At 42.9% G+C, this 22839-nt stretch overlaps 1 protein-coding gene across 1 annotated transcript; it reads right to left on the bottom strand.

Annotated features, from left to right (window-relative positions):
- Positions 1–275: 275 nt before the first annotated feature.
- LOC118840809 (pyrethroid hydrolase Ces2e-like) lies at positions 276–20484 on the bottom strand. Its single transcript, XM_036748160.1, has 13 exons — positions 20348–20484; positions 16994–17198; positions 13266–13404; positions 11302–11435; positions 10852–11005; positions 9120–9224; positions 8123–8221; positions 7317–7457; positions 4630–4704; positions 3865–4012; positions 3093–3215; positions 1190–1268; positions 276–565 (listed from the first exon to the last, which is right to left on the bottom strand). The coding sequence occupies exons 1-13, from the start codon at positions 20418–20420 to the stop codon at positions 385–387; spliced, it is 1656 nt and encodes a 551-aa protein (XP_036604055.1). The 5' UTR covers positions 20421–20484; the 3' UTR covers positions 276–384.
- Positions 20485–22839: the final 2355 nt, after the last annotated feature.

Genomic DNA, 22839 nt, shown 5'->3' with positions numbered 1-22839 from the left:
GACAATGGAGCTATAAGAGATCTATAAGCCATCTAGTCTAACCTCTTCATTTAACAAAAATGAAGAAACTGACACTCAGAGAGTGTAAGTGACTTGCCTGGTATGACACAGGTTTTAAGTGTCAAAGGTAGGATTTGAACCCACATCTTCCTAATTCCAAGCTCAGCACGTGATCCACTAAACCAGGCTACCTCCCTTCTATCTCACTAGCATAAGGCCTCATCTGGATATCAGTTAAATTTTTCTCCAGCAGTAATAATGATTGAGTCAAAATATCTGACCCAAAGTAGAATATATTTAATTTAGATACTGAGGAATTATTCAAAGGAAACCACTGGAGGTTTTTGGAGAGCAGCAAAAGCAAAAATGATTTAGGCTTAGGACTCATGACTTCTTCTGGGCATCTGGGTCCACTGCTTCCTTCTTCTGAGGCAAGCTCTTCAGCCAGAACTCCATCTTGTCCTCCTTCAGCCCCTTTCCAACAGACAGCTGGAGATCCAGCTGCAGGTACTCTTCACTCTGGTTATAGGCTGGCCAGTGGAGCAGATCTCCACCATTTGGGTCCCTAGATACAAAAAAACACATAGGTTCAGGAAGAAGAGAGGTCAGTGAATTAGCAAGCTGACATGTGTATGACCAAATAACTGTCTAGTCTGAGAAGGTGGGGGTGGAAGGGAGGAGGGAGGGGAGGTGGCAACCATGGAAATGAAACCTGTTCACCTACATTGAAGCAGGCTGCTTAATCTCTCATATGGCTCTTTGTTGAGAGATGACGTGTTCCAAGTGGAGGGTAAAGAATAACTGAGCTAAAATTTGAATTCATCTGAGTCAACTAAGTTCAGCTGAGGCCAAACCCAACAACATCCTGCCCCCAGACCACATCCTGCTGCTTCTCAAGGAGGAAGAAAGGTCCCAAGAGCTCAGAGGGGATGGTGTGGGCTAAGCAGACTGCCTCCCAAACTTGTGTTTCTTCCAAGGTGAGCGTGTGCTCTCCCTGGGCCATGAGCTAGAGGAAAGGGCTGGGTTTCCTCACCAGACCTTACCCAAATAGCCACAGATAATTTTGTTTCCTCTGAACCAAAATATATAAATCATGGAATTTCTTTCCCCCGTGGAACAAGGATCCAGGTGGCCCCTTCCAGGGAGCCTTGCCAGAGCTGCTGGGAGACCCAGGAGGCAGGATCCTCACCCATTTCGGGCAAAGTTTGCCCAATAGGTCATTATCTTCTGACTGAGTAGTTTTTCCTCTTCTGTTGCTCCACCTAAAACTAAAAACAAGAAAGGAAACAGCTCCACTTAGGTCAATATTAGGTATAAAAGTTTTTTTTTTTTCTACTCCTCCAAATGATCCTGTTCAGGCCACCAAAGTCATCTTCCTAAAATGCCGTTTTTTCTACATGTTGCTTCAACACTAAGAAACCTCTCAAGGTTTCTATTGGCCTGCGCTATCCAGGACCAACTCTGTCTGAACCCAAAGCCAAGTCTCACCCTGAAGAGTCAAACAGTTCCCTGACTCTTCAGGCAAAGAAAGGAACCCTCCCTGCTCAATACTTTCAGAGCATTTGGTACCTCACCTGGGCACTTCTCACATTTGATTTTGTATTTGTGGTTTTTTGTGCCCACCACACAATGCCTCCTCATTGGGTAAATGGGGCCTTAGCCCTTCCTAAGCTACAACAGCATAGCACAAGCTCTGGTAGCTGTAAAGTCTTTACATATGGCCCCTGCCCCAGACAATGCCTGCCATTCAAGACCCCTGCCTGGAGCAGCGCAGACAGTCTCAGTGGCAGCAGCTGGGCCACAAGGTAATGAATTCATTGGCCATGGCAAGTCATGAAACAGATAAAGGTATAAACTGGCCTTTCAGTTCTTCCAAGACAGGAGGAAGGAGGTGAAAATAGGGAGAGAAGACTTACAAAAACACAGATTTGGGGCCATCTGCAAATAATAACTCCCAAGGTTGCTAAATGAAACTTTTGTCCAACGACCAACAAATAGATGTGCTACTGGAGAAACTGAACCAAAAATAATGGAAGGAAGGAAGAAAGGAAGGAAGGAAGGAAGAAAGAAAGAAAGGAAAGGAGGGAGGGAGGGAGGGAGGAAGGCCTTCCAGCACATTGAGCAGAGCCTCTGTGGAGGATTTGTGGAAGCACAAAGACAAGAGTCACACAGGATGAGATGGTGGGACAGGTTAGGGTCTACATCAGAGGAGAGAATGAGGGCATTGGCAAAGTCACAGGTTCATTGACAAACAGATATGTGTTTTTTGTGTTTGTGGCTCATCTTCTGTTTTGGGTAATAAGCTTCAGGAAGTCAGAGACTTATCTATCATTCTTTCTTCCCCAGATCCGAACATAGGGCTTTATACATAGAACGTGCTTAATAATGTAAACTGAATCGAGAACCTGGTTCAATTCTCCTGATCACCTGAATAAGCAAGTTGAGTTAGGGGACCTCTGAGGCTGACCTTAACAAAGAGATGCCAAATCCACCCCTATTCACATTCAGACTACAGACCATTTGTCTTACAGAAGGCAAGCAGGGCCAGCCTGGTTTCTTGTTCAATGCCTCATGGAACTTTAGACTCGGGGTACAGCTCAGGTGGAATGAAATCCCAGCTCTAACATTTACTAGCTGTGGGCTAGTCACTTAACCTCTGCTTGCCTCAGTCTCCTACAGAATAAAATAGGGATAATAATGGCTTCTGCCTCACAGGTTGTTGTGAGGATCAAAGATAATGTATATAAAGTCATTTGTAAACCTATACACACTGTAAAAACGTCCACGGTTAATATTATTATTATTGGCTGTGTGACTTTGGTGAGTCTTTTTCCCTCCTCTAAAGTCTCAGTTTCCCTCTTTCCAACATGGGGCTAATCATCCTATACACACACACACCCCACCCTCATAGGGCAGTTGTAAGGATTAAATGAGCTGATATACGTGAAGGTGCTTCGTGGAAAGGTGAGGCACTGGCATTCATTCTGATGTCAGAGAGAGGAGAGCAGGTGACGGGATGATGACCCACAGCCCCAGGGATTCTGCCCCTTCTCAAACCCCCATCCCCTCCAATCACAGTCTCCACTGCTTACGAGGCATTCCAAAGACAAAATGTAGCTCATCACCATGGTCCGCCTTCACAAAATCTGGCTTGAGGCCCTTAAATACACTTGGTCGGTGCTGAAATTCATAAAAGTAGACCGGAGAGCTGGGACCTAGGCAAACATAAGAAATGCCCATGGTTATGGACACATTGAATACAGGGCAGGGCCACATGCCAGGGGCCCCTGGCCTGATTCCCTCCTTTGGAGTGGGGAGCAATGGTAGCTGGCCATGAACAGTTCCTGAAGGGCAGCCCCTTAATAAATACTATCCAAGAGTGATGCTGTGAGAGAGGACAAGAGCTGGGGTCTGGTGTAACAGGACCTGAGTTGGAATCCTGGCCCTGCTGCTGACCGACTCCAAGACCTTGGAGGAAAGCTTTTACTTCTCTGAGGCTGATTTTTCAACTACAGAATGGAGAAAACAATCCTTCACCTATTTATCATCCTGGGACTGTTGTGAGGATCCAGAAGGATAATGCCTATGAAGTGCTTGGTAACCACAAAGTGCTACAGAAATGTGGGTAACCATTACCGCTATTTTTGGTTGGCAATATCTACCCAGCACAACCTGCCTGGGGATGGGAAGAATGGGGAGGGCAGGAGAAGGAAGGCCACTGAGGGGGTTCAGCCAGTCTGGAGGTTTCCATGCTAAAGCCAAGGGCAGAAAACCTCCTTCTGTGTGTGTGCGGGTGAGAGACCCATCACCCCAAATATGAGACCTTTGGTCACTGTTCCTGTAAAGGGTCAAAGCCATACTCACTCTGTTGATATTTGGCCACTTTGAGGGAAGGAACAACAAAGACTAAGTCCCCCATCATCTCCTGGAATTGAGCCCGAAGTTCTCTGGGATCCTCAGTATCCCCTAAATACTTGTCCATAATCATATATACAATCACAGGTGGGATTCCCTAGATGAGACCCAGAAAGAGACATGTTAACAGAGAAAAGATTTTACATGGGGGTGAATCATTTGTTGATCATACGGGATGAGCCCACACAATCCATTGTTTGTGGGTCCCGGGTCCCATCAGAATCTTGTGCGACCTCCCCAGGGTTTATTCTTTTGGGGTTCAGTTCTTCAAGAAAATATTAGGCAACCACTTGTTGGGGATGGTGGAGAAGATATTTGGGCCTCAGGGAAGGGATTAGACCAGTATGAGTAGTACAGAGGCTGGAGCACAGGACCTGGAGTCAGGAAGAACTGAGTTTGAATCTAGCCTCAGACCCTTACTGGCTGTGTGACTCTGAGCAAAATGCTCAACCTCATTTTTTTCATCTGTAAAATGAGGATTATAATAGCGCCCACCTCCCAGGATTGCTGTAAAAGTCAAACCAAATAAATTTGTAAGTCACTTTGCAAACTTTAAAGTATTACATATACAAAGCAGCCATTATTTTTTATTATTATTATTATTGTTATCGTTATAAATGGTCTCTAAGGGTTCCTTCCAACTCTATGGCTCTATAAGCCCAGGACTATGAAAGAAGAAAGTAAGGAAAGTAAGTTTGCCTTTATACATCTTACCATGAGTGGGCTTAGCAATATTTCTCTGATGGTTTCTCTAGTCATTTCTTCTTTGAACTTAACCATACCTAAGCTCTATAGGGAGAGAAAAACCGCATCATGAGTACACTTGGAGAACTTTACACACTTTAAAACTAACTTGATCCAAGGAAGCCATTTTGCTCTTTAAGCTGACTCCATCCCCACAGGCTTGTTCAATCATTCCCAAATAATACCCAGCACACACTGAATAATGATGCAAAATCTAGTGCTTACTGCATGTAGGCAAGCACACACCGGACAAGATCGGGCCTACAATGTGATATCCGGTGTTTGCTGCACATGGCCCAGTACACATTGGACAAAATCAGGCCTACAATGTGATATCCAATGTTCACTGCACGTGGCCCAGTACACATTGGACAAGATCGGGCCTACAATTCGATATCCAATATTTACCGCACATGGCCAAGCACACACTGGACAAGATCAGGCCTACAATGCGATATCCAATATTCACTGAATATGGCCCAGTACACACTGGACAAGATTGGGCCTACAATGTGATATCCAGTGTTCACTGCACATGGCCCAGTACACACTGGACAAGATCGGGCCTACAATGTGATACCCAGTGTTCACTGCACACGGCCCAGCATACACTGGACAAGATAGGGCCTACAATGCGATATCCAGTGTTCACTGCACATGGCCTAGTACACACTGGAAAAGATCGGGCCTACAATTCGATATCCAATATTTACCGCACATGGCCAAGCACACACTGGTCAAGATCAGGCCTACAATGTGATATCCAATGTTTACTGCACATAGCCTGGTACACACTGGTCAAGATCGGGCCTACAATGCTATATCCAGTGTTCACTGCGCATGGCCCAGTACACACTGGACAAGATCAGGCCTATAATGTGATATCCAATGTTTACTGCACATGGCCCAGTACACACTGGATGATGCTCAGAACACACAAAGCAAGGCTTAGCATAGATTGCATAATGTCCAATATACACTAAATAATGCTAAATACTCACAGTGCTCCATCATACTAAAACTGAAACACACTGAATTCTCTTCATCTGACACATGCAAATAGTTCGATGTTACCCACATGGGCATGAGAAGCAACCTAAATGTGAATCCTTCAAACAGTCAAAGGATGTATAGTTATCTCACTATTAATGGCATATCTAATATCCCCAAAGACCCAACAGCCTTCACTTCTAAATAACCACAATCCCTTAGGAAAGGGGTTTGGCCTAGAAGTTAGGAGACTCGAGTTCTAGGCCCATCTTTACCACTGATTTGTGATGGGATTGTAGGTTAATTGCTTCTTTTCTCTAAATCTCACTTCTCTCATCTGCAAAAATTGGGATGATTGTCTTTGCGGCCTCTACCTCATCAAGGGTGCACCGAGGACAACTTTTTTATTTTTCTGTAAACTATAGAGTGCTGCATCAATATGAGCTGGAATTACTGTGCCTTTAAGATAAAGAAACTTGCAGAGAATATTTTAACCAAAGGGAATTAGAATCATCTTGGGCCTCTCTGAGGAAATCTGTAGGCAAAATCGGTCATCTAATTCTTGGAGAAAATGACCAGGGTTTGAAGTTACCTCTGACTCTTCTAGAAAAGCCTGGGACAGGGCAAATTTGCTAAAGTCATAGCTGGTAGGCATATCTAATTTGCAAATGACATAGAGCTAAGAGGGATATGGATGATGGAGTCAAGCTATCAGAGGATCTTAACAGCTCAGAGCACTGGATCAAATTTAAGAAGGCTAAATTTCATGGGGACAAATGCAAAGTCATACAGTTGGGATCAGGAAAAATCGGTTTTACAAATACAAGATGAGGAAGGTATGGTTAGACAGAATTTTGTTTTTAAAGATCTGGGGGTACTGATAGACCACAAGCTCATTATGATTCCATAATGTAATTTGGCACGGAAAAATGCAATGTGATCTGGAGTTGTACCAAGAAAGACAGAGCTTCCAGGAATAAGAAGATGACAGCTGCTTTGTACTCTGCCCTAGTCATACCACACATAGAGTACTGTGTTCAGTTCTGAGCACTACATTTTAGGAAGAAAACAGACAATTTAGAGAGTGTCTTGGGGAGGGTAAGTAGAATGGTAAAGGGCTTCAATTCATGCCATATGGGGATTGGTTAAAGGGATGAAGGATATTTAACCTAGAAAAGAAAACTGGGTAGGGTATGGAAGGGTGGACAGAGACAAACATGGTAACTGCCTAAGTATTTTCTGGGCTGTCATGTGGAAGAGGGAATTTGGAAGAAGAAAAAGACAATTTGCTCTGTGTGGCCAGAGAGCAGAACGAGGAGTAACAGTGAATAGAAGTTAAAAGAGGCTTTATGGAATGATGACCCACTGAACAGTAAGAGCTGTTTAAAATGGAATGGGAAGCCTCAAGACATAGCACTTCCTTCTCCTTGGGTGTTTTCAAATAAAGGCTGGATGCTCACTTGTGAAGTACACTGTAGAAATTCATCTCTGGGTTGGCCTCCGTAGCCACCCAAAAAACTGTCCTACTCTGAAATTCTCTGATTCTTTAGAGATTAAAAATACGAATACAAAATCCCAACAAGATCCCAAAAGTTGTGTACAGCTTATCCTGTCAGCCCATTCCACTCATGTAGGAGAAATAATGGTAGAAAAATCAAGGATCTTACAACAGGAATGACCCAACCATATTCGTGATTGTTGACACCAATGATGCTGGGGACATGGTGGAACTCTCCAGAAGCCAAGAGATTTTCAGGATGTTTGGGGAAGAACCGGCCATCCACCAGGCCAGGGATTATCTTGAAAGTCTAAAGAAAAAAAGCAGAAGAAAATAAAAGGCTAGTGTCCCTCCACAATGTTCATCCCACCCATCCTTTCCCTAGTTCATTACTTCTTGGCCACCATTCTGCACTATTGCAATAGCTTCTTATCTCCCTGCCTCCAATCTTCCTCTCAAACCCATCTCAACTGTCCTTCACAAAAGTCTACCTCTTTATGAGACAAAATTTGATCATAGTACTCCCAAAACCCTGACCATAGAACTATAAGATATTAAAGTGGGGAGGGGTATTAGAACAAAATATTAGAATAGGAAAGACTCTTAGAAAAAAGAATTATAGAATGTTAGAATTGAGGCTTAGAACATACGATGTCCAATGCTGGAAGAGGCCTAAGAACACCAAATATTTAAAGCAGAGGATGCTGGGATTGGAAAGGATTCTAGAAAGTAAAAATGTTAAAGCTGGAAAAGACCTTGGAAGGACGCTTAGAGACCATTAAGTCCAAGTTCCCCATTTTATACTGGAGGAAATTGAGACCCAGAGAGCTAGTGACATCCTCAAGATTCTTTATCCTTTGTTCATTCTCCACCGAAGGAGGGAGTGAAGAAAGAGTGTTAGGCATGGATGTAGCCCCTGCCCTAGGCTGATATGGCAGCCCTCTCCCTGTAAACCTTCAGTCTCAGCTTACAAACCTTGCTAACCGCCAAGATCTCACTTTCAGTTCTGTTTCTTAAGTACTCAACTAGAGAGGCCGAAGTACAATTCTCACAAGCAGACAGGTTGGTGATGCGCTGCAAAGAGGAAACCAGAAAGACTTAGAATTCTCATAATTGAATCCTTAGCCTACAGCCCAAAGGAAGAATTCTAGCATATTCAGTAGTACGCTAGCAAGGCATTTTTCTATAGGTGATGATGCAGTAATGGCAAGGAGACCAAGCTGGAACCTGTCTGTCCAAGGGGGTGAGTCCCCCAACCTTAAGCCTGCTCTGTACAGGGCTCAGTGCCAGCCAATGGGGATGGGGATGGGCAGGGGCAGGTTACAAATACACAGTCCCTGCTCCCAAAGAGTTTACCATTAATTCAGGGAGAAAAGACCTAAATATCCCTAAATGACACACGATGGGGTCTGGTACATTGAAAGAGCCCTGATATTGGCTCAGAGAGCTCAGTTCTGGTCCCAGCTCAGTCACCAACTCATTGTGTGACCTTGGACAAGTCACAGAATGACAGACCCAGAGAGGTAGAAGGGACCTCATAGATCATGCCATCTCACCTGTACCTGGGTCCCCTTGAGGAATGCTTCCTGCTGTTCTGGGGGTGTCAGGAAATAGGATTTGGAGCTAGAGAAGATTTTACAACCCATCTAAAAAAACCCACCTTTACAGAGGAAGAAACTGAGGCCCCAAGAAGGAAATGCCTGACCTACAATCACAGGCAGAGGAAGAAGCTGAGCCAGGAACTGAATCCTTGCTCTCTGTGCTTCAGTTTCCTCCACTGTAAAATGAGGGAGTTAGATTAGATGATCTCTATGGTAACTGTCAATTTGAACATTCAATGACATTCCATTGCACCTTTTTATAGTCCAGGAGAGCTGGAAAATCAATGGGACACCAGGCCATGGGGTTGGGAGGCCAATAAGCCTAAGGCAGGATAAGAGTGATTGCAATGGCAAAAGAACAAGGAACTTACATTTATAATTGATTCTGATCTGGAAGAAATCAAGCCAGGGAGGATGGCCACACCACTCTGCATGATTGCTCTATGGAACAAGCCTTCAGACATGGGGGACAGAACCTGGGGGAGCAAAGCACAGCAGAGGGGAGGAGGAAGCAGTCGTAGGGAGGCCCAGACACTCCTGGCTTAGCAGAGAAAGGGAGACTGTGAGTCTGAAAGCCAGGACTGTTACTTACCCTGTTAGACCCCTAAGCTAACACTATAGGACAGTCCCAAAGAGGGGCATCTCTATGGGACGCTGGCCTTCAGGCCCTTTGGCACAGCCAGGCCTAAATCCTAGTTTAAATTCAAATGGGGCCTAGTTAGTTCTGGATGCTGCCCAGGCCTCTCTGGGTATGATAACATGTCTGTACCCATTCACTGGATCTGGGCATCCATGTTCTTTGCCCTAACTACTTCCCTGAGCTTTTGAGAGCTTTAAAATGAGATAATTGGTGTAAAGTCCATTGTAAACCAGAATATGCCATGTCAAGATCATAGATTCACAGCTAGGAGAGACTTGAAGAGTCATCTAAGTCCATGCTTTTCATCTGATAGATTAGAGAAGTTTTAAAAGTCTATTAAAGTGCTGTGGTCAGCACTGGAGGAAGAGAAACAAAAAAGCAAGACACATCCTGACCTCCAGGAGTTTACAATCTAATCATGAGGAAACCAAGGCTAGGGAAGTGAAGTGATTTAGGATTTGAACCCAGGTCCTCTCACCCCCAATCCTCTATCACGCTGCCTCCTGTAGCTTTATTATCCTCCCCATCACTACCCCTCCACTGATGTCTTCATCTGATTCCTCCTCATAGCCTTGCCCCTGTGTCAGGAGGACATAGGTAGGTCATGTCAGACATGTCAAATGCACTGCTCAGAGGACCACATGTGGCCTGGAACACTCCTGAGTGTGCCAGAACCAGATAAAATATAATTGGGAGGGGCAGGCGAGGTGGCGCAGTGGATAGAGCACTGGCCCTGGAATCAGGAGGAACTGAGTTCAAATCTGACCTCGGACACACACTAGTGGGAAAGTTGATTAATCCCTCTCAGTCATGGTGCTTTCTTTCATCTGTAAAATGGTGATATTTCATGCTGTCAGGAAGATCAAATGAGATCCCATACATAAAGGACTTTGCAAATCTTCAGGTGCTATCTGTACAATGCTATCATTATTACCAGTGGCATGAAAGCTTCTCCTAGGTCCAAGCCATCTGGAAAAGCTCTGATTATAGGCCTACTAATAATCGTATGCCTATGAACCTGGCTAAGTTGAGGGCAGAGTGATGACTTTCTCAGCCACAGAAAGGCTCCGATTAAGTTTTAGTAAGAAAGGCATCCATAGCCATGAAAATAGAGAGCCCCAAAGCATCAAATAATGGTTATTGTTATCATTCCCTTTTCTATTTCTTTTACCTTTTCCCTTTTGTTGTTGATAAACTTTTAAAAATGCATCCTCTATCTCAGATGAAATAAAAGGAAGAAGGGTCTGGGTCCACCCTTAGGCCTAGATGATCAGTTAGGACTAGGGCAGGGGAGTGTAGTGGCATCTCCAAATGAAAGGCAAGGGCAGATGAAAAGAAGTCAGCAGCCCCAATGGCTCTGAGAGGGAAGAGGATAAGAGAAGAGGTAAGAAAAACTCAGGTTCATATTGGATTTGGCTATAGGAAGCCTCTTTCCAAACTGGGGTTATTCCTTTATCACCCACATGTGAGGAAACACTCATTGCCCCAGCAGACTGGCCAAAGATGGTCACTCGGCCAGGATCTCCTCCAAAGTGGGCGATGTTCTTCTGGACCCACTTCAAGGCAGCCACCTGATCCAGTAAACCCCAGTTGCCAGATGCATGCTCATCCCCAGTGCTGAAAGACATATTAGACAAGGATTGAGGATTCTGAAGAAGAGCACCAGGTTCATAGGCTCACACAATCCAGCTCACTCATTGTGTAAATGAGGAATCAGAGGCTCAAAGACTGACTTGATAGAAGTCACATACATCAGAAGCAGCACAGTCATAATTTGAACTCACATTCTCTGGCTACAAATGCAGTGCTTTTTCTACTATGATAGGCTTAGCATGTGGGGGAGGCAAAGATGACAAGAAACCTAGGATCTCATCAGGACAAATGACTCACATTTCACTGGGGTCAGATCTCACCTGAAGAACCCAAGGATGCCCAGCCTGTACTGCATGATGACCACTACCACATTCTGGGTGGCAGACAATATCGAACCGTCACACATGGAAGCAGAGCCAAAAATGAGACCTCCACCATGGATCCACACCATCACCTGCAGGGAGCAGACATGGTTTTCCTTACAGAAACAAATTCCAGCCAGTGTTTATTGCTGCTCCCTTGCTCAACAGGAAAATACTGTATCCTATTCCCTCATGTCCCATGATTAAGTAGTACTAAATGTGAGTGAATTTACTTCTTCTTAAGATATTGTATATCAAAAATAGAAAGGATATACATCAGAGCTATTCTCAGATAAAGAGCCCATTTGACCTGACTCAGAGGCAGTTCAGATTCCCCTTGGAATCTTCCTGGCACAAATCAGCTCCCTGAGGTCCTCCTGTTGACAAAGATACACACAGAAGCAAAACAGCCTCTTCTAAAGGATCCTTGCTCCCTTGGGAGCAGGGAAAAGAGGCAGGACTCCCTGGATAGATTCTAAGGGACACAGACCCAATCAGATAATAGAGAATGCACCATAAACAATGTCAGTAGTGTTCATAGGACTTTTCTATGCAACATTAACTGTTCTCAAAGCCAAACTAAGCAACCAGAACAGATCACCAGCAGAGGCTGTGCCTTCTGCTGGTTCTTACAGGCTACTCACTTTGCAAGGAAAAAAAGGATCAGCTGATGAAAACCCATTTCAGTGGCCAAGCCCGTACTTACTCTGTTGTAGTATATTTGCCAGCCCCTTTTATTATCTGTCCTTGCATAAGGAATATTGTTTTGCCCCAGAACATATGGTGGTATTACCATCTGTCAACCATTTAACACACATACACTGGATTGGGGGGGAGTGGGTCTTATATCACTGACACCAAATGCTTGCATTATTCTCTGTGCTCAAGACACCCCAGCTCCTGCATAGAAGTTCACGGTGAGTTCTGTGAGGGAAACTTGCCATTTGCAAACCAGAACCAGAGAGAAAAAAAAATGTTAAATTGAATGTTGGTTTGTTGAGATTCAGAGAAGGTTTCATGGGGGAGCTGACATTTGAGCAGTTTTTTTTCTGTTTATCTTAAGATTGTTTATTATTGTTTATCTTAACAGAGGAAACTTGGTGTAAATGGGAGAGGAATGGCCTTGAAATTGGGAAGAACAGGGTTCAAGTCCTGTCTCTGACATTTACGTAATGGCAACTGATACATTAGGCTAATGCAACTTCTCGACATGGAGAAACTGGCACCTGCTTCTAAAAGAGCTGTGATGCTCTGGAAAAGAAGTGCCCTGGAAAGATCATGGATCATGTAGAGATAATCTGGACTTGTTCCAGTTGGCTAACCATGTGGTTAGCTCCCTAACCTCTCCAGGTGGGGTAACCAAGTAAGTGGATACAGTCTACAAAAGCACCAATGCCCATCCCACCTACCAGCTCAGTGACCACACATCAATTACTTAGCATCTCGGTACACCAGCAACTCTCCAAGACTTTACAGAACAGGTGCCTATCTTCATCAGCAAAAGGAATTTCCTCTTAGTGAAACTCCCTACAGCAATGAAATGATAGATCTAGACAGGATCGAGAAGTGTTTTAAAGGCCCTCAATGCATTCCTCTAGCAATAATAACATGTAGAGAAAATTGATGCCATTCCAGATCACAGAAATAACTCCCTGAAGTTATGAGGAGGCAGATTACAGCCTGACAGAAGCAAATGCTTGCTATCAGTGTGAGCAACTGTCCAAGGGTAGAATGAATTACCTTGAGAAGCAGTGAACACCCTGGCCTGGACAACTTCAGGGAAGGCTAGATGACTTGTCAGAGATATTTAGAGAGGATGCCTGCTCCTCTGCTAGTGGGAAGAGGTGACCTCCAAGGTCCCACCCAGTTCTGATACACTAGGATTCTCATCCCCTGCTGTGGAAGTTAGAGGTCTGGCTTACCGGCAATTTGTCCCCCTCCTCTGTGTGGTCAGGAACGTAGATATTGAGGTACAAACAGTCTTCAGACTTGGCAGTAACAGGGATGTTTATTTTCAGGAACTTCTTCAGCTTTTCTATGATAGTGATATCCTGCAAACATCTGGAAAACAGAAGAAAGAATGGACCTGAAGAGAATCACAGAAGGGAGCCTCTCCATTTGGGAGCACAATGATGTCCGATTCCAACTGGAGTCTAGCTCCATTTCTACTCTTGTCCCACAATCCAACCTTACTTTGAGCCAGGGATGATAATAATAATAAAAACAACAATAATGATCTCCAAGCTACATGAAACAAAACATTTCCAATGTATAGAAAATTAGCAAAGGAGAACAAAATCCCATTAGAACAACCAAATGATGGGTGAGCCATCCCTGTTGTCCTGCCTGTTACTGGAGTCATACCAAGGATGATTTCAGTATTGATTTGGTGCAGAAGCCTGCAGAATAGGTCATATCTTAATAATTTGATTCATCTGCCAGAGCTATAATAGTTGACAAAATATTAAATCTAAAAATAAATTTTTGGATAGCAACTTTTCCCCTGACTGTTTCTATCTAAAATCCATAGAAAAAGATGAGAGCTTTGGTACAGTGGGTAAGAGTTCAGCACCTAGAGTCAGAAAGAACTGAGTCCAATCCCATCTTAGATGTTAATTAGCTGTGTGACCCTAGGTAAGTCACTTAACCTATCTCAGCCTCAGTGTCTTCATTAATGAAGATAAAAATAGTAATTATCTCACAGGGTTGTTGTGAAGAGCAAATAAAATAAAATATATAAAGTGTTTTTTAAATCTTAAAGTGCTATATTAATACTAGCCATTATGATTTATTATTGTTATAATAATAATTAACAATAGATGAACTTCGTCATGAGTAAGCCCTCATAATAGTTTGATAAATGTTTCCCTTTGAAGTAGCTAGATGTCACTGTGGATAGAGCACTGATCCTGGAATCAGGAAGACAGAACCAGTCCTTGTAGCTCCCAATCAGGATTCTTTTTTTTTTAATTAATTTATTTTTCATTTTCAACATTCGCTTCCATAAGATTTTGAATTCTAAATTTTCTCCCCCTCCTTCTCCTCTCTCCTCTCCAAGATGGTGTGCAATCTGACATAGACTCTACATATACATTCATTTTAAACATATTTTCACATATGTCATGTTGTAAAGAAGAATTAGAACCAATGGGAGGACCCTCCAGAAAGAAGAAACAAAAGAGAAAGAGAGAGAGAGAGAGAGAGAATGCAAATAGTCTGCTTCGATCTTCGTCCAGACTCCATAGTTCTTTTTCTGGATGTGGATAGCATTTTCCATCATGAGTCTTTCGAACTTGTCTGAAATCCAGGCAGGATTCTTTCTGCTACACTTTCTGACCCCTCTTGTTATTGGCTTTGTTCTCCTAGAACAATGATTCTCAAAGTTTTTTGTGTCAGGACCCCTTTACACTATTAAAAATTACTGAGGACCCTCCCAAAAAAAAGCATTTGTTTATGTGGGTGTATCTATTGGTATTTACCATACTGGAAATGAAAATATCTTAATGTTATTATAAAAATAGTTTTGGCCCTGCGGACCATCTGAAAGGGTGCCCAGACCACACTTTGAGCACTGCCAGAAACTGTTACTAAGTTAATGGTGCAGAATAAGGCCCAACATGTACATTTGGCACTCATGTGGTGAACAAAGCATCCCTTTCTTACTCCTAAAATAGTTCTCTGGGACGAAGTAGAAATAAGTAACTAGGCAGCTCAGTGGACAGTATTGAACCTGGAAGCAGTAGTACCTGAGTTCAAATCCAGCCTCTGGGCAAGTCACTTAACCTCTTCTGCCTCAGTTTCCTCATGTGTAAAATGGGGATCATAATAGCACCTACCTCCCAGGGCTTGGGAGAGGATCAACTAAGATAATATGTGTAAAGCTCCCTGCAAACTTTAAAACATTATGTAAATGCTAGCTGCTGTTATTAGTAGAGGTCAGAATACCTGGTTTTAAACCTTGGCTCTGCCACTTAGTACCTGTGTGATCTCAATGGGCCTCAGTTTACTTCTGAAAGAGTTAAGCTAAATAAACTCTAAGGTTCCTTCCAAGCTCACTCTCTGATACAATGAGTTTCTGAGAATGGTTAGTATGGACAATTATAGGATGGCAGGGCAATAGAGCGGAAAGTTCAAATGAATGAATATGTAGAAAGCCCTTTGTAAACCTTGAAACACTATATAAATAATAGTTAATATGTTTTTTCAACACAAAAGACATAATATTAGAAGCCTACGTTTAAGCCAGCCTTGAATAAGTTACTTCTCTTGGCTTTAGGTTCCTCGGCTGTGAAAAGAAAGGTCTGGCATTCAGGCTACACTAAAGCTTAAAAGGCACTAAAACCTTTGGGATTCTCTGTATATACTGGGAAATTGCTAGCAGCATTTGATTTAGTAGTAGCAAAAACATGGAAATCAGACTGATTCCCATCAACCATAGAATGGCTGGGCTAATTGTATTATATGAATGAAGCAGAATATTATTACACTGTAAGAAATAATGAGGGACAATTTCAAAGAATCCTGGGTAGTATGAGCTCCTCCTGCAGGGAGAAGTGATCAGAACCAGGACAATCATACATGCAATGATGATGAAAACCAAAACAACCCAAGGAGGTAGCTGAACTCAGATTTAATACTATAAATAACACTAGTTCCAAAGAACAGATGATGAAATCTGCCTCCCCTCAGGAGGGGGTGGGGATCTAGGGGTACAGAATGTTGCCTATGCTGTCAGACATGGGCCCTGAAGTACGCTAGATAGCCTTTGTTACAAAGGAAGGTCCCATGGAAAGTAGAAGGTGGGAAAGGGGTGTGTGCATATGAGGAACTGTAACATATATATGAAAAAGAAGGCATCCTTAAATCTTTTAAACACACACACACACACACACACACACACATACACCCACATTGAGTTGGATGGTCTCTGTGACCTCTTCCTACTACCTCTGTGACCTTAGATGAGCCATTTAATCTCTCTTAGCTTTAGTTTTCCTCTCTATAGTGATATGGGTACTAACTGCCTCACAGCACGGTTCTGAAGTTCTAAAATCCTATATAAATGTAGACAACAATCATTAAGCAATTCTTCAAGGGTGCATAGCCCTAGGAAGGAAGGGACATTTATTCCTTCAAAAAAAAAAAACAGGTATCAAGGGCAGCTAGGTGGTGCAGTGGATAGAGCACCAGCCCTGGAGTCAGGAGGAGGTGAGTCCAAATCTGACCTCAGACATTTGATGCTTACTAGCTGTGTGACTCTGGACAAGTCACTTAACCCCCATTGCCTCGCCAAAAAAAAGAAAAAGAAAAAAAAGAAACAGTTATCAAATGTCTACAGAGAATTATGCTCTAGTCCAGGGGTGGGGAATCTGCAGCCTTGAGGCCACATGTGGCCTTCTAGGTCCTCAGGCGCAGTCTTTTGACTGAGTCCAAATTTTATAGAACAAGTCCTTTTTTTAAGAGGGTTTGTTCTGTGAAGTTTGGATTCAGTCAAAGGGCTGCACTTGAGGACCTAGAGGGCCATATGTGGCCATGAGGCTACAGGTTCGCCACCCCTGCTCTAGGCACTGGGGAAGATATGAAGTCTAGATAAGACATGATGATGCCCCTGTGCCCATCTGGTAAGAGAAAGATTGAGGAAGCTACTTACATGGGTGGGTGAGAAGTTGCATTTCTCACATCACTCCATGGCTCTGGTGGTTGTGGAGGAGAAAACCTCAGGTCTCCAATGGGGGGTCTGGCAAAGGGGATTCCCAGGAAAACATTGACATCTTTGTCAAGCCCCTTGATGCTGATGTGAGTCCCTCGGATCTGTCCAGACTCAGTGGTCCTGATGAGGTCATCTCCATTATGCCCTGTGAACAAAGGGGAGAGAAATCCTCAGGGACAGAGGGCTGAACTGACATCCAAATACTCCATCTACCCAAGCCCCCTCCCAACATTCATTGGTCCTGATGTGGTTTGTGCCCTGTGAGCAAAGGTGAAGGAGATCCTCAGGGATAGACAACAGAGGGCCAGGAATTGCTGGAGATGTCCAAATAATTGCAGAGAAAAGGTCCAGGGAAAGTACTAAAAAAAAAAATCTAATGAGGTTCCCTTCTTTGCAGAAGTGGGAAGCTAATTATGGGTGCCGAACTTAGGATATGCCATCAGACATAGTTGATGTATTGGTTAGTTTGACTGAACTGATTTTTCCTTTCTTTTTAAAGTTTTGTTATAAGCAATGGTTTTAGAGAGAGGAAGACTATGTATAGGGATGAAGGTCACATAAAAACAGAATCTATCAATAAAAGCTTGGGGGTAAAAATCTGAAGATGACCAGGAAAACTTCTGAAGGAAGTGGCTCCTAAGCTGAGTATTTAAAGGAGACAATCAAACAGAATTGTCCTCCCAAACTGTCTCTCCTAGACATGGGAAAATATCACTTTAGGATGGATTGGAAAGGGAAGAGACATGAGCAAAGAAAGAGAGAAACAGAGGGGCCAGGCCAAGATGGCAGGGGAGGAGTGTGGAGAGTATTAGTAGGAGCTAAGGTTGGATAGACAGAATGCTGGACCAAGGGTCAGAGGATGAGGTTTGCATCCCAGCCTTCCCACATAGTACCTAAAGGAATTTTTGCAAATAATTTCCTCTCATTGGGTCTATTTCTCTCTTCTCTAAAATGAAGTGACTGACCTTAAGGACCTTTAAGGCCTCTTAAAGTCCTAAATCCTTTGCTCGATGTTCTGTGGTCCACAGTAACACCATCTCTCTGACGTACGAGATCAGGGGTATTTAACCTTTCTGTGTTAAGGAGCTCTGTGGCTAAAGTCTACAGACCTTTTCTCAGAATCATGTTTTCAAATGCATAGTCTTGCCAAGGAAAACAATCGTAATGTAATTGTTATTAAAATATATTTCTAAAAACAAGTTCACAGACCCCAGGTTAAGGAGTTGGAAGAAGGACTTTATAGAATAGACATATAAACATTAACAGCTCAGCCCAGCACCTTTGAAAGCCTGTCAGTCTTCCCTGTCTAATGGAATTCTAAACAAATGCAAAATACATGAGGATGTACTGAAAAACATAGGTCACTCACATACTTTGAGTTTTCTTCTCTATGACAATAGGGCTTTTTTGAGGCTGAAAATCAGGAAAATCTAGCTTCAAATCTGCCACTTGATCATTGCGTGACCTTGGTCAAGTCATTAATTTTCCCTGAGCCCTCAGTTGATTGATCTGTAAAATCAGAGGAGGACACTAAGGGCCTTTCCGGCTCTAAATCTGTGCTCCTATAATACATATCTCCCCACACACAGGTCCTATTTCTATGGTTTCCACCATGGTTTCTTTTGTCCCACCATCTCTGCTAACTGTCATGGTTCCTTTGCCATCCGTTTCTCAGTCATCCTCTTTGAAAAAGGCCACCTACATACTTGGTGTCTTCCTCTCCTCTTGCTTGGTTCTAAACGCTCTGCAATCTGGCATCCAGCCTCATCATTCAACTGGAACTGCCTTCTCCAAATTCCCCAGCGATCTCTTAATGGCCGACAAGAACAGCCTCTTCTCAATTATCATTCCGCTGCAGCATTTGGCCCTGTTGACCAACCTGGATACCTTCTCCTCTCTGGGTTTTCATGAAATTGCTCTTCATCAAGTTTCCTCTTTATCGGATTCTGCTCAGTCTCCTTCATCCATTCACCATCCATGCCAGATCTGGCTCTCTCCTAGGCCCTGTTCTCTTCTCTCTATGCTCTCTCACTTGGTGACCTCATTAGCTCTTATGGGTTCAAATATCAACTCTATGTCATTGTCTATCAGTTCTAAACACCCAGCTGTAATTTCTCTCCTGAACTTCATTCTCACATCGCAAACAGCCTATGAGACATTTTGAAACAGATGTTCTGAAGGCATCTCAACCCAAAAATGTCCAAAGCAGAACTCATTATCTTTTTCCCTAAATTCTCCCCTCTTCGAAACTTTCCTATTAATGTGGAAGATGCCACAAGTTCACAAGCTCAATGCTTTCCTCAACTCCTCACTCAGTTGACAAATCTTGTCCTTTCTACCTCTCTCCCTTCACACACCGTAGTTCCAACTCTTCATATTTCTTAACTGGACTATCACAACAGTCTCATGCCTTTCTGCATGCCAATACATCCTCCGCACAGCCACCAAAGTGATATTCCTAAAGTCCAGATCTGACCACGTCACCCCCACACACTTGGCAAAATTCAGTGGTTCCTATTACCCATCTGGGGGTCAAGCATAATATATTTAAATAAATATAACATATTTAAATAAATATATTTAAATAAACATAATATATTTAAATAAATATATTTAGAAAAATATAACATATTTAAATAAATTTATTTAATGCTTTTCAAAACCTGATCCCTTCCTTCCTTCCTTCCAATGTCCTCCCACATTTTTCTTTTCACACACTCCGCTATCTAGCCATATTAGTGAGCTTGTTATACAGCCCACATGATACTGCATTTCCCTTCTCATCTCTGACCCTCAAAATCCCTGGTTTCTTTGAAACCTTCATTCAAATGTTACATTCTACATCAAACTTTCCTTGATCTCCCCATCTACCAGTGCCCTCCCTCCCCAAATTACCACATGTACTTTTTTACATATTATGCATATACCGTCACACGTCCATTCCATCATAAGTTTCTTGAGGGCCGGAACTGTTTGGCCTTTGTCTTTGTGTTCACCAGTGCCTAACATAATGCCTGGCACTTAAATTATTGTTGTAGATGAAATGGTTGTTTTCCACAGTGAGTTCCACTGATAGAAGGATTTTGCATGTAACATGTATAGAAGGCATCAGTTTCTTAGTAGCAAATCCAGATCTGTCCCAACGAAACAAAACTAACTATAACCTCTCATGTCCAGCCCTTCCAACCAGTCAGTGAGGTCAACAAAAGAAAAAATAACCCTCAAGCCTCATACTCTCCCACCTTCCCCCAGAAACTATCCCCCATTCTGGGTCAGCCTGTAAGAGCTGCTCACCTTGGGCTGGAATCAGGAGGCCCAGGACCCCCAAAGTCAAGACCTTGGGCAGCATGGAAGTCTTCTTCCACATCTTTCTCTCTGCACAGCTTTCTGGTTATGCCTGCTCAGATCCCAGGCCTGGGCTTTAATCTGAGATGAGCTGGCTCAAAGGGCAACTAGAAGCTAAGGGCTTCTGAATTGATTTCCTTGTTAAAATTTGCTCTGCAATTGCTCAAAATGAGAATTTAGACTGAATCCCTGAAAAGCAGATCAGCAAGTTCACCCACACAGCAGAGATATGCTGGTAAATGTTTAACAAATGGCTCTCTAAGGACTCTCTGTTCCTGACTCCTCCTCAAATGACGGAGCATCCCTGGCCATCTTCTTAATACTGCAAGCTATTGCTCTGATGCCTAGCCTTTCACTTGATATGTAGGAGCAGAAAGATAGTAACAATAGCATTTATATAGCAACAAAGCACATGCATTAACTAATGAGGTCCTCACAACAGCCCTATAAGGTAGATGCTGTTATTATCCCCACTTTACAGATGAGCAAAATAAGGATCACACAGCTAGGAAGGATAAGTCAGACTTAGAACCCAGGTCTTCTTGATTCCATGTGTAAGACTATCCATGCTCCTCATGAGCATTTCCAGCCAGTCCCTCTGAACTCAGCAACCTCTCCTTCTTTGAAGTTCACTCTTTCCAGAGGGATCCATCCAGATCCTAGTGGTTGTTATCTACAACTCCCCAGATACTCTCATTTCTCTAGCTCATAGTCTCCCTCTCCTTCCCAATTCCCAATTCACCACTCATTTTTTAGACCAAGTCTTTAACTGTTCATTAGAAATAATGCAGGCAAAAAAAAATCTAAATTTAAAAAAAAATTTTAATTAAAAAATAAAGAATGCAGGCACTTTTCAAAATCCCCATTGTTCTGAATACAATTGGGGGAGGGTTGGGGTGGGGGTGGTTTAATCCTATTTTACATGATCCAGACACTAACCCTCTTCCCCCACCAAACCAATCATGTGTTAACATTTTATCACTTCTTTTCCATACTGTCACATTAACAAATATGGATTTGGTCTCAATGTATAGGCTAACATGCAGCCACTCTTCCTCCATTCTAAGAGATGCAAATACTGAAGGACCCAACAATACCAAGGTACTTGTTTTAGAACCATGTATATTAGGGCTTCAAATAGGAAGGGAGGGAGGAAGGGAGGAAGGGAGGAAGGAAGGGAGGGAGGGAAGGAGGGAGGTCAATAATGGTTTAAAGGAGACAAAAAAAAATCAGTATTGCCTTCAGTGCTACTAATGCAAGAATTCTCTAAATTATAAGATTTTGCAGTGAAATTGTCTTTCGCTACCCAAACTCCAACGATGACACTTTTCTTTATTTCAGAATTGACGTCTTTTTGTCATGACCATCTATTAAAGTATCATCTGTTTCATTGGCTTTTGGTAAATCTACATGCTTATCAGCTCCCATGTTGTTCAATAGCTCTCCAGTCTTTTCAGGGACTAAAGTGCACCCCCAACCAATTGAGTTTTGGCCTTTTCTTTTGAAAATCCTAGCCATGATTGTCTTTTCTATAAATAAGATAAATCTTTCTTTTATGATTGGAGTCATTTGGATCAAAATACTGAAAAGGTCAATTTCATTTACAGGTTTAAAATATGTTTCCTCTAAGACAACTGGATTGGGTTTTTCAAGATTTACATTAATATCTTTTTCAGGATTATATCTGTGACTAACAAAGTGCAGTAGAGACAGGCCCTTCAGTTATGTCACTTTGCAGAAGTGGGGTGCATTGTGAATAGGGGATAGAGGTAAAGTGGGTTTGTTGTACCAGAAGCGAGCAAGACACACCACAGAGTATAAGTTTTAAGTGGAGAATTTATTAGCCGGCGGCCATTGGGGTACTGTACCACAAATCAATGGCCATGTGTTGGGGTGACAGCTTGGCTTATATAGTATATGTGGGGGTACAGGGTGGGGGGAGCAGGAACAAAGGTCCTGGCTGATCAAAAGATTCAGTCAGGTTATCGTACTAGTGGGATAATCTCATTTACATTCCTTGGTGGAGTCATGGAGCCCCAGGGATATCTGCTAGAAAGGGTCTGCCAGGTTATCCTTCAGTGGGATGGTCCTATCTATTGACATTCCTTGGTGGAGTCATGGAGTCCCAGGGGGTTTGCTAAATGCCAAAGATATCTGAGTCCATTCTTTCTGGGGGTGCTTGTCAGTAGCTAGGGGTTACTCAGGGGTTCCTAATTTTCCTTGTATTACAGGTTAATAGATAGATGGGCCTTCTCTAGCTTCCACAAAGCTCAGGGTTTGGGCACTTTCTCTTCCTCTGATCAGTATTCTCCTTTCTTTCCCTTTGGTTGTGTAGACCTGAAAGTTTGGTTAAAGGAGGCAAACAAGCTAGGTGACATGTAAATTCATAATGTTTATTCCCTTAAAGGTAGCAGAGCTAGCTTACTTGTACGTACAAAGAG

Source organism: Trichosurus vulpecula, chromosome 3, assembly GCF_011100635.1.
Source record: "Trichosurus vulpecula isolate mTriVul1 chromosome 3, mTriVul1.pri, whole genome shotgun sequence".
Lineage (NCBI taxonomy): Eukaryota > Metazoa > Chordata > Mammalia > Diprotodontia > Phalangeridae > Trichosurus > Trichosurus vulpecula.
Note: the sequence above shows the minus strand (reverse complement) of the source record. Positions and strands in the feature narration are given on the sequence as shown.

What these genes read in the sequence shown, in the direction of transcription:
- LOC118840809 (XM_036748160.1), bottom strand. Translation starts at nt 20,420, where the DNA reads ATGTGGAAGAAGACTTCCATGCTGCCCAAGGTCTTGACTTTGGGGGTC. An exon ending in TATTGCTAAGCCCACTCATG is followed by an intron (nt 4,013 to 4,629) that starts GTAAGATGTATA and finishes GGTCTCATCTAG; the next exon opens with GGAATCCCACCTGTGATTGT. An exon ending in TTTTGTCTTTGGAATGCCTC is followed by an intron (nt 1,269 to 3,092) that starts GTAAGCAGTGGA and finishes TCTTGTTTTTAG; the next exon opens with TTTTAGGTGGAGCAACAGAA.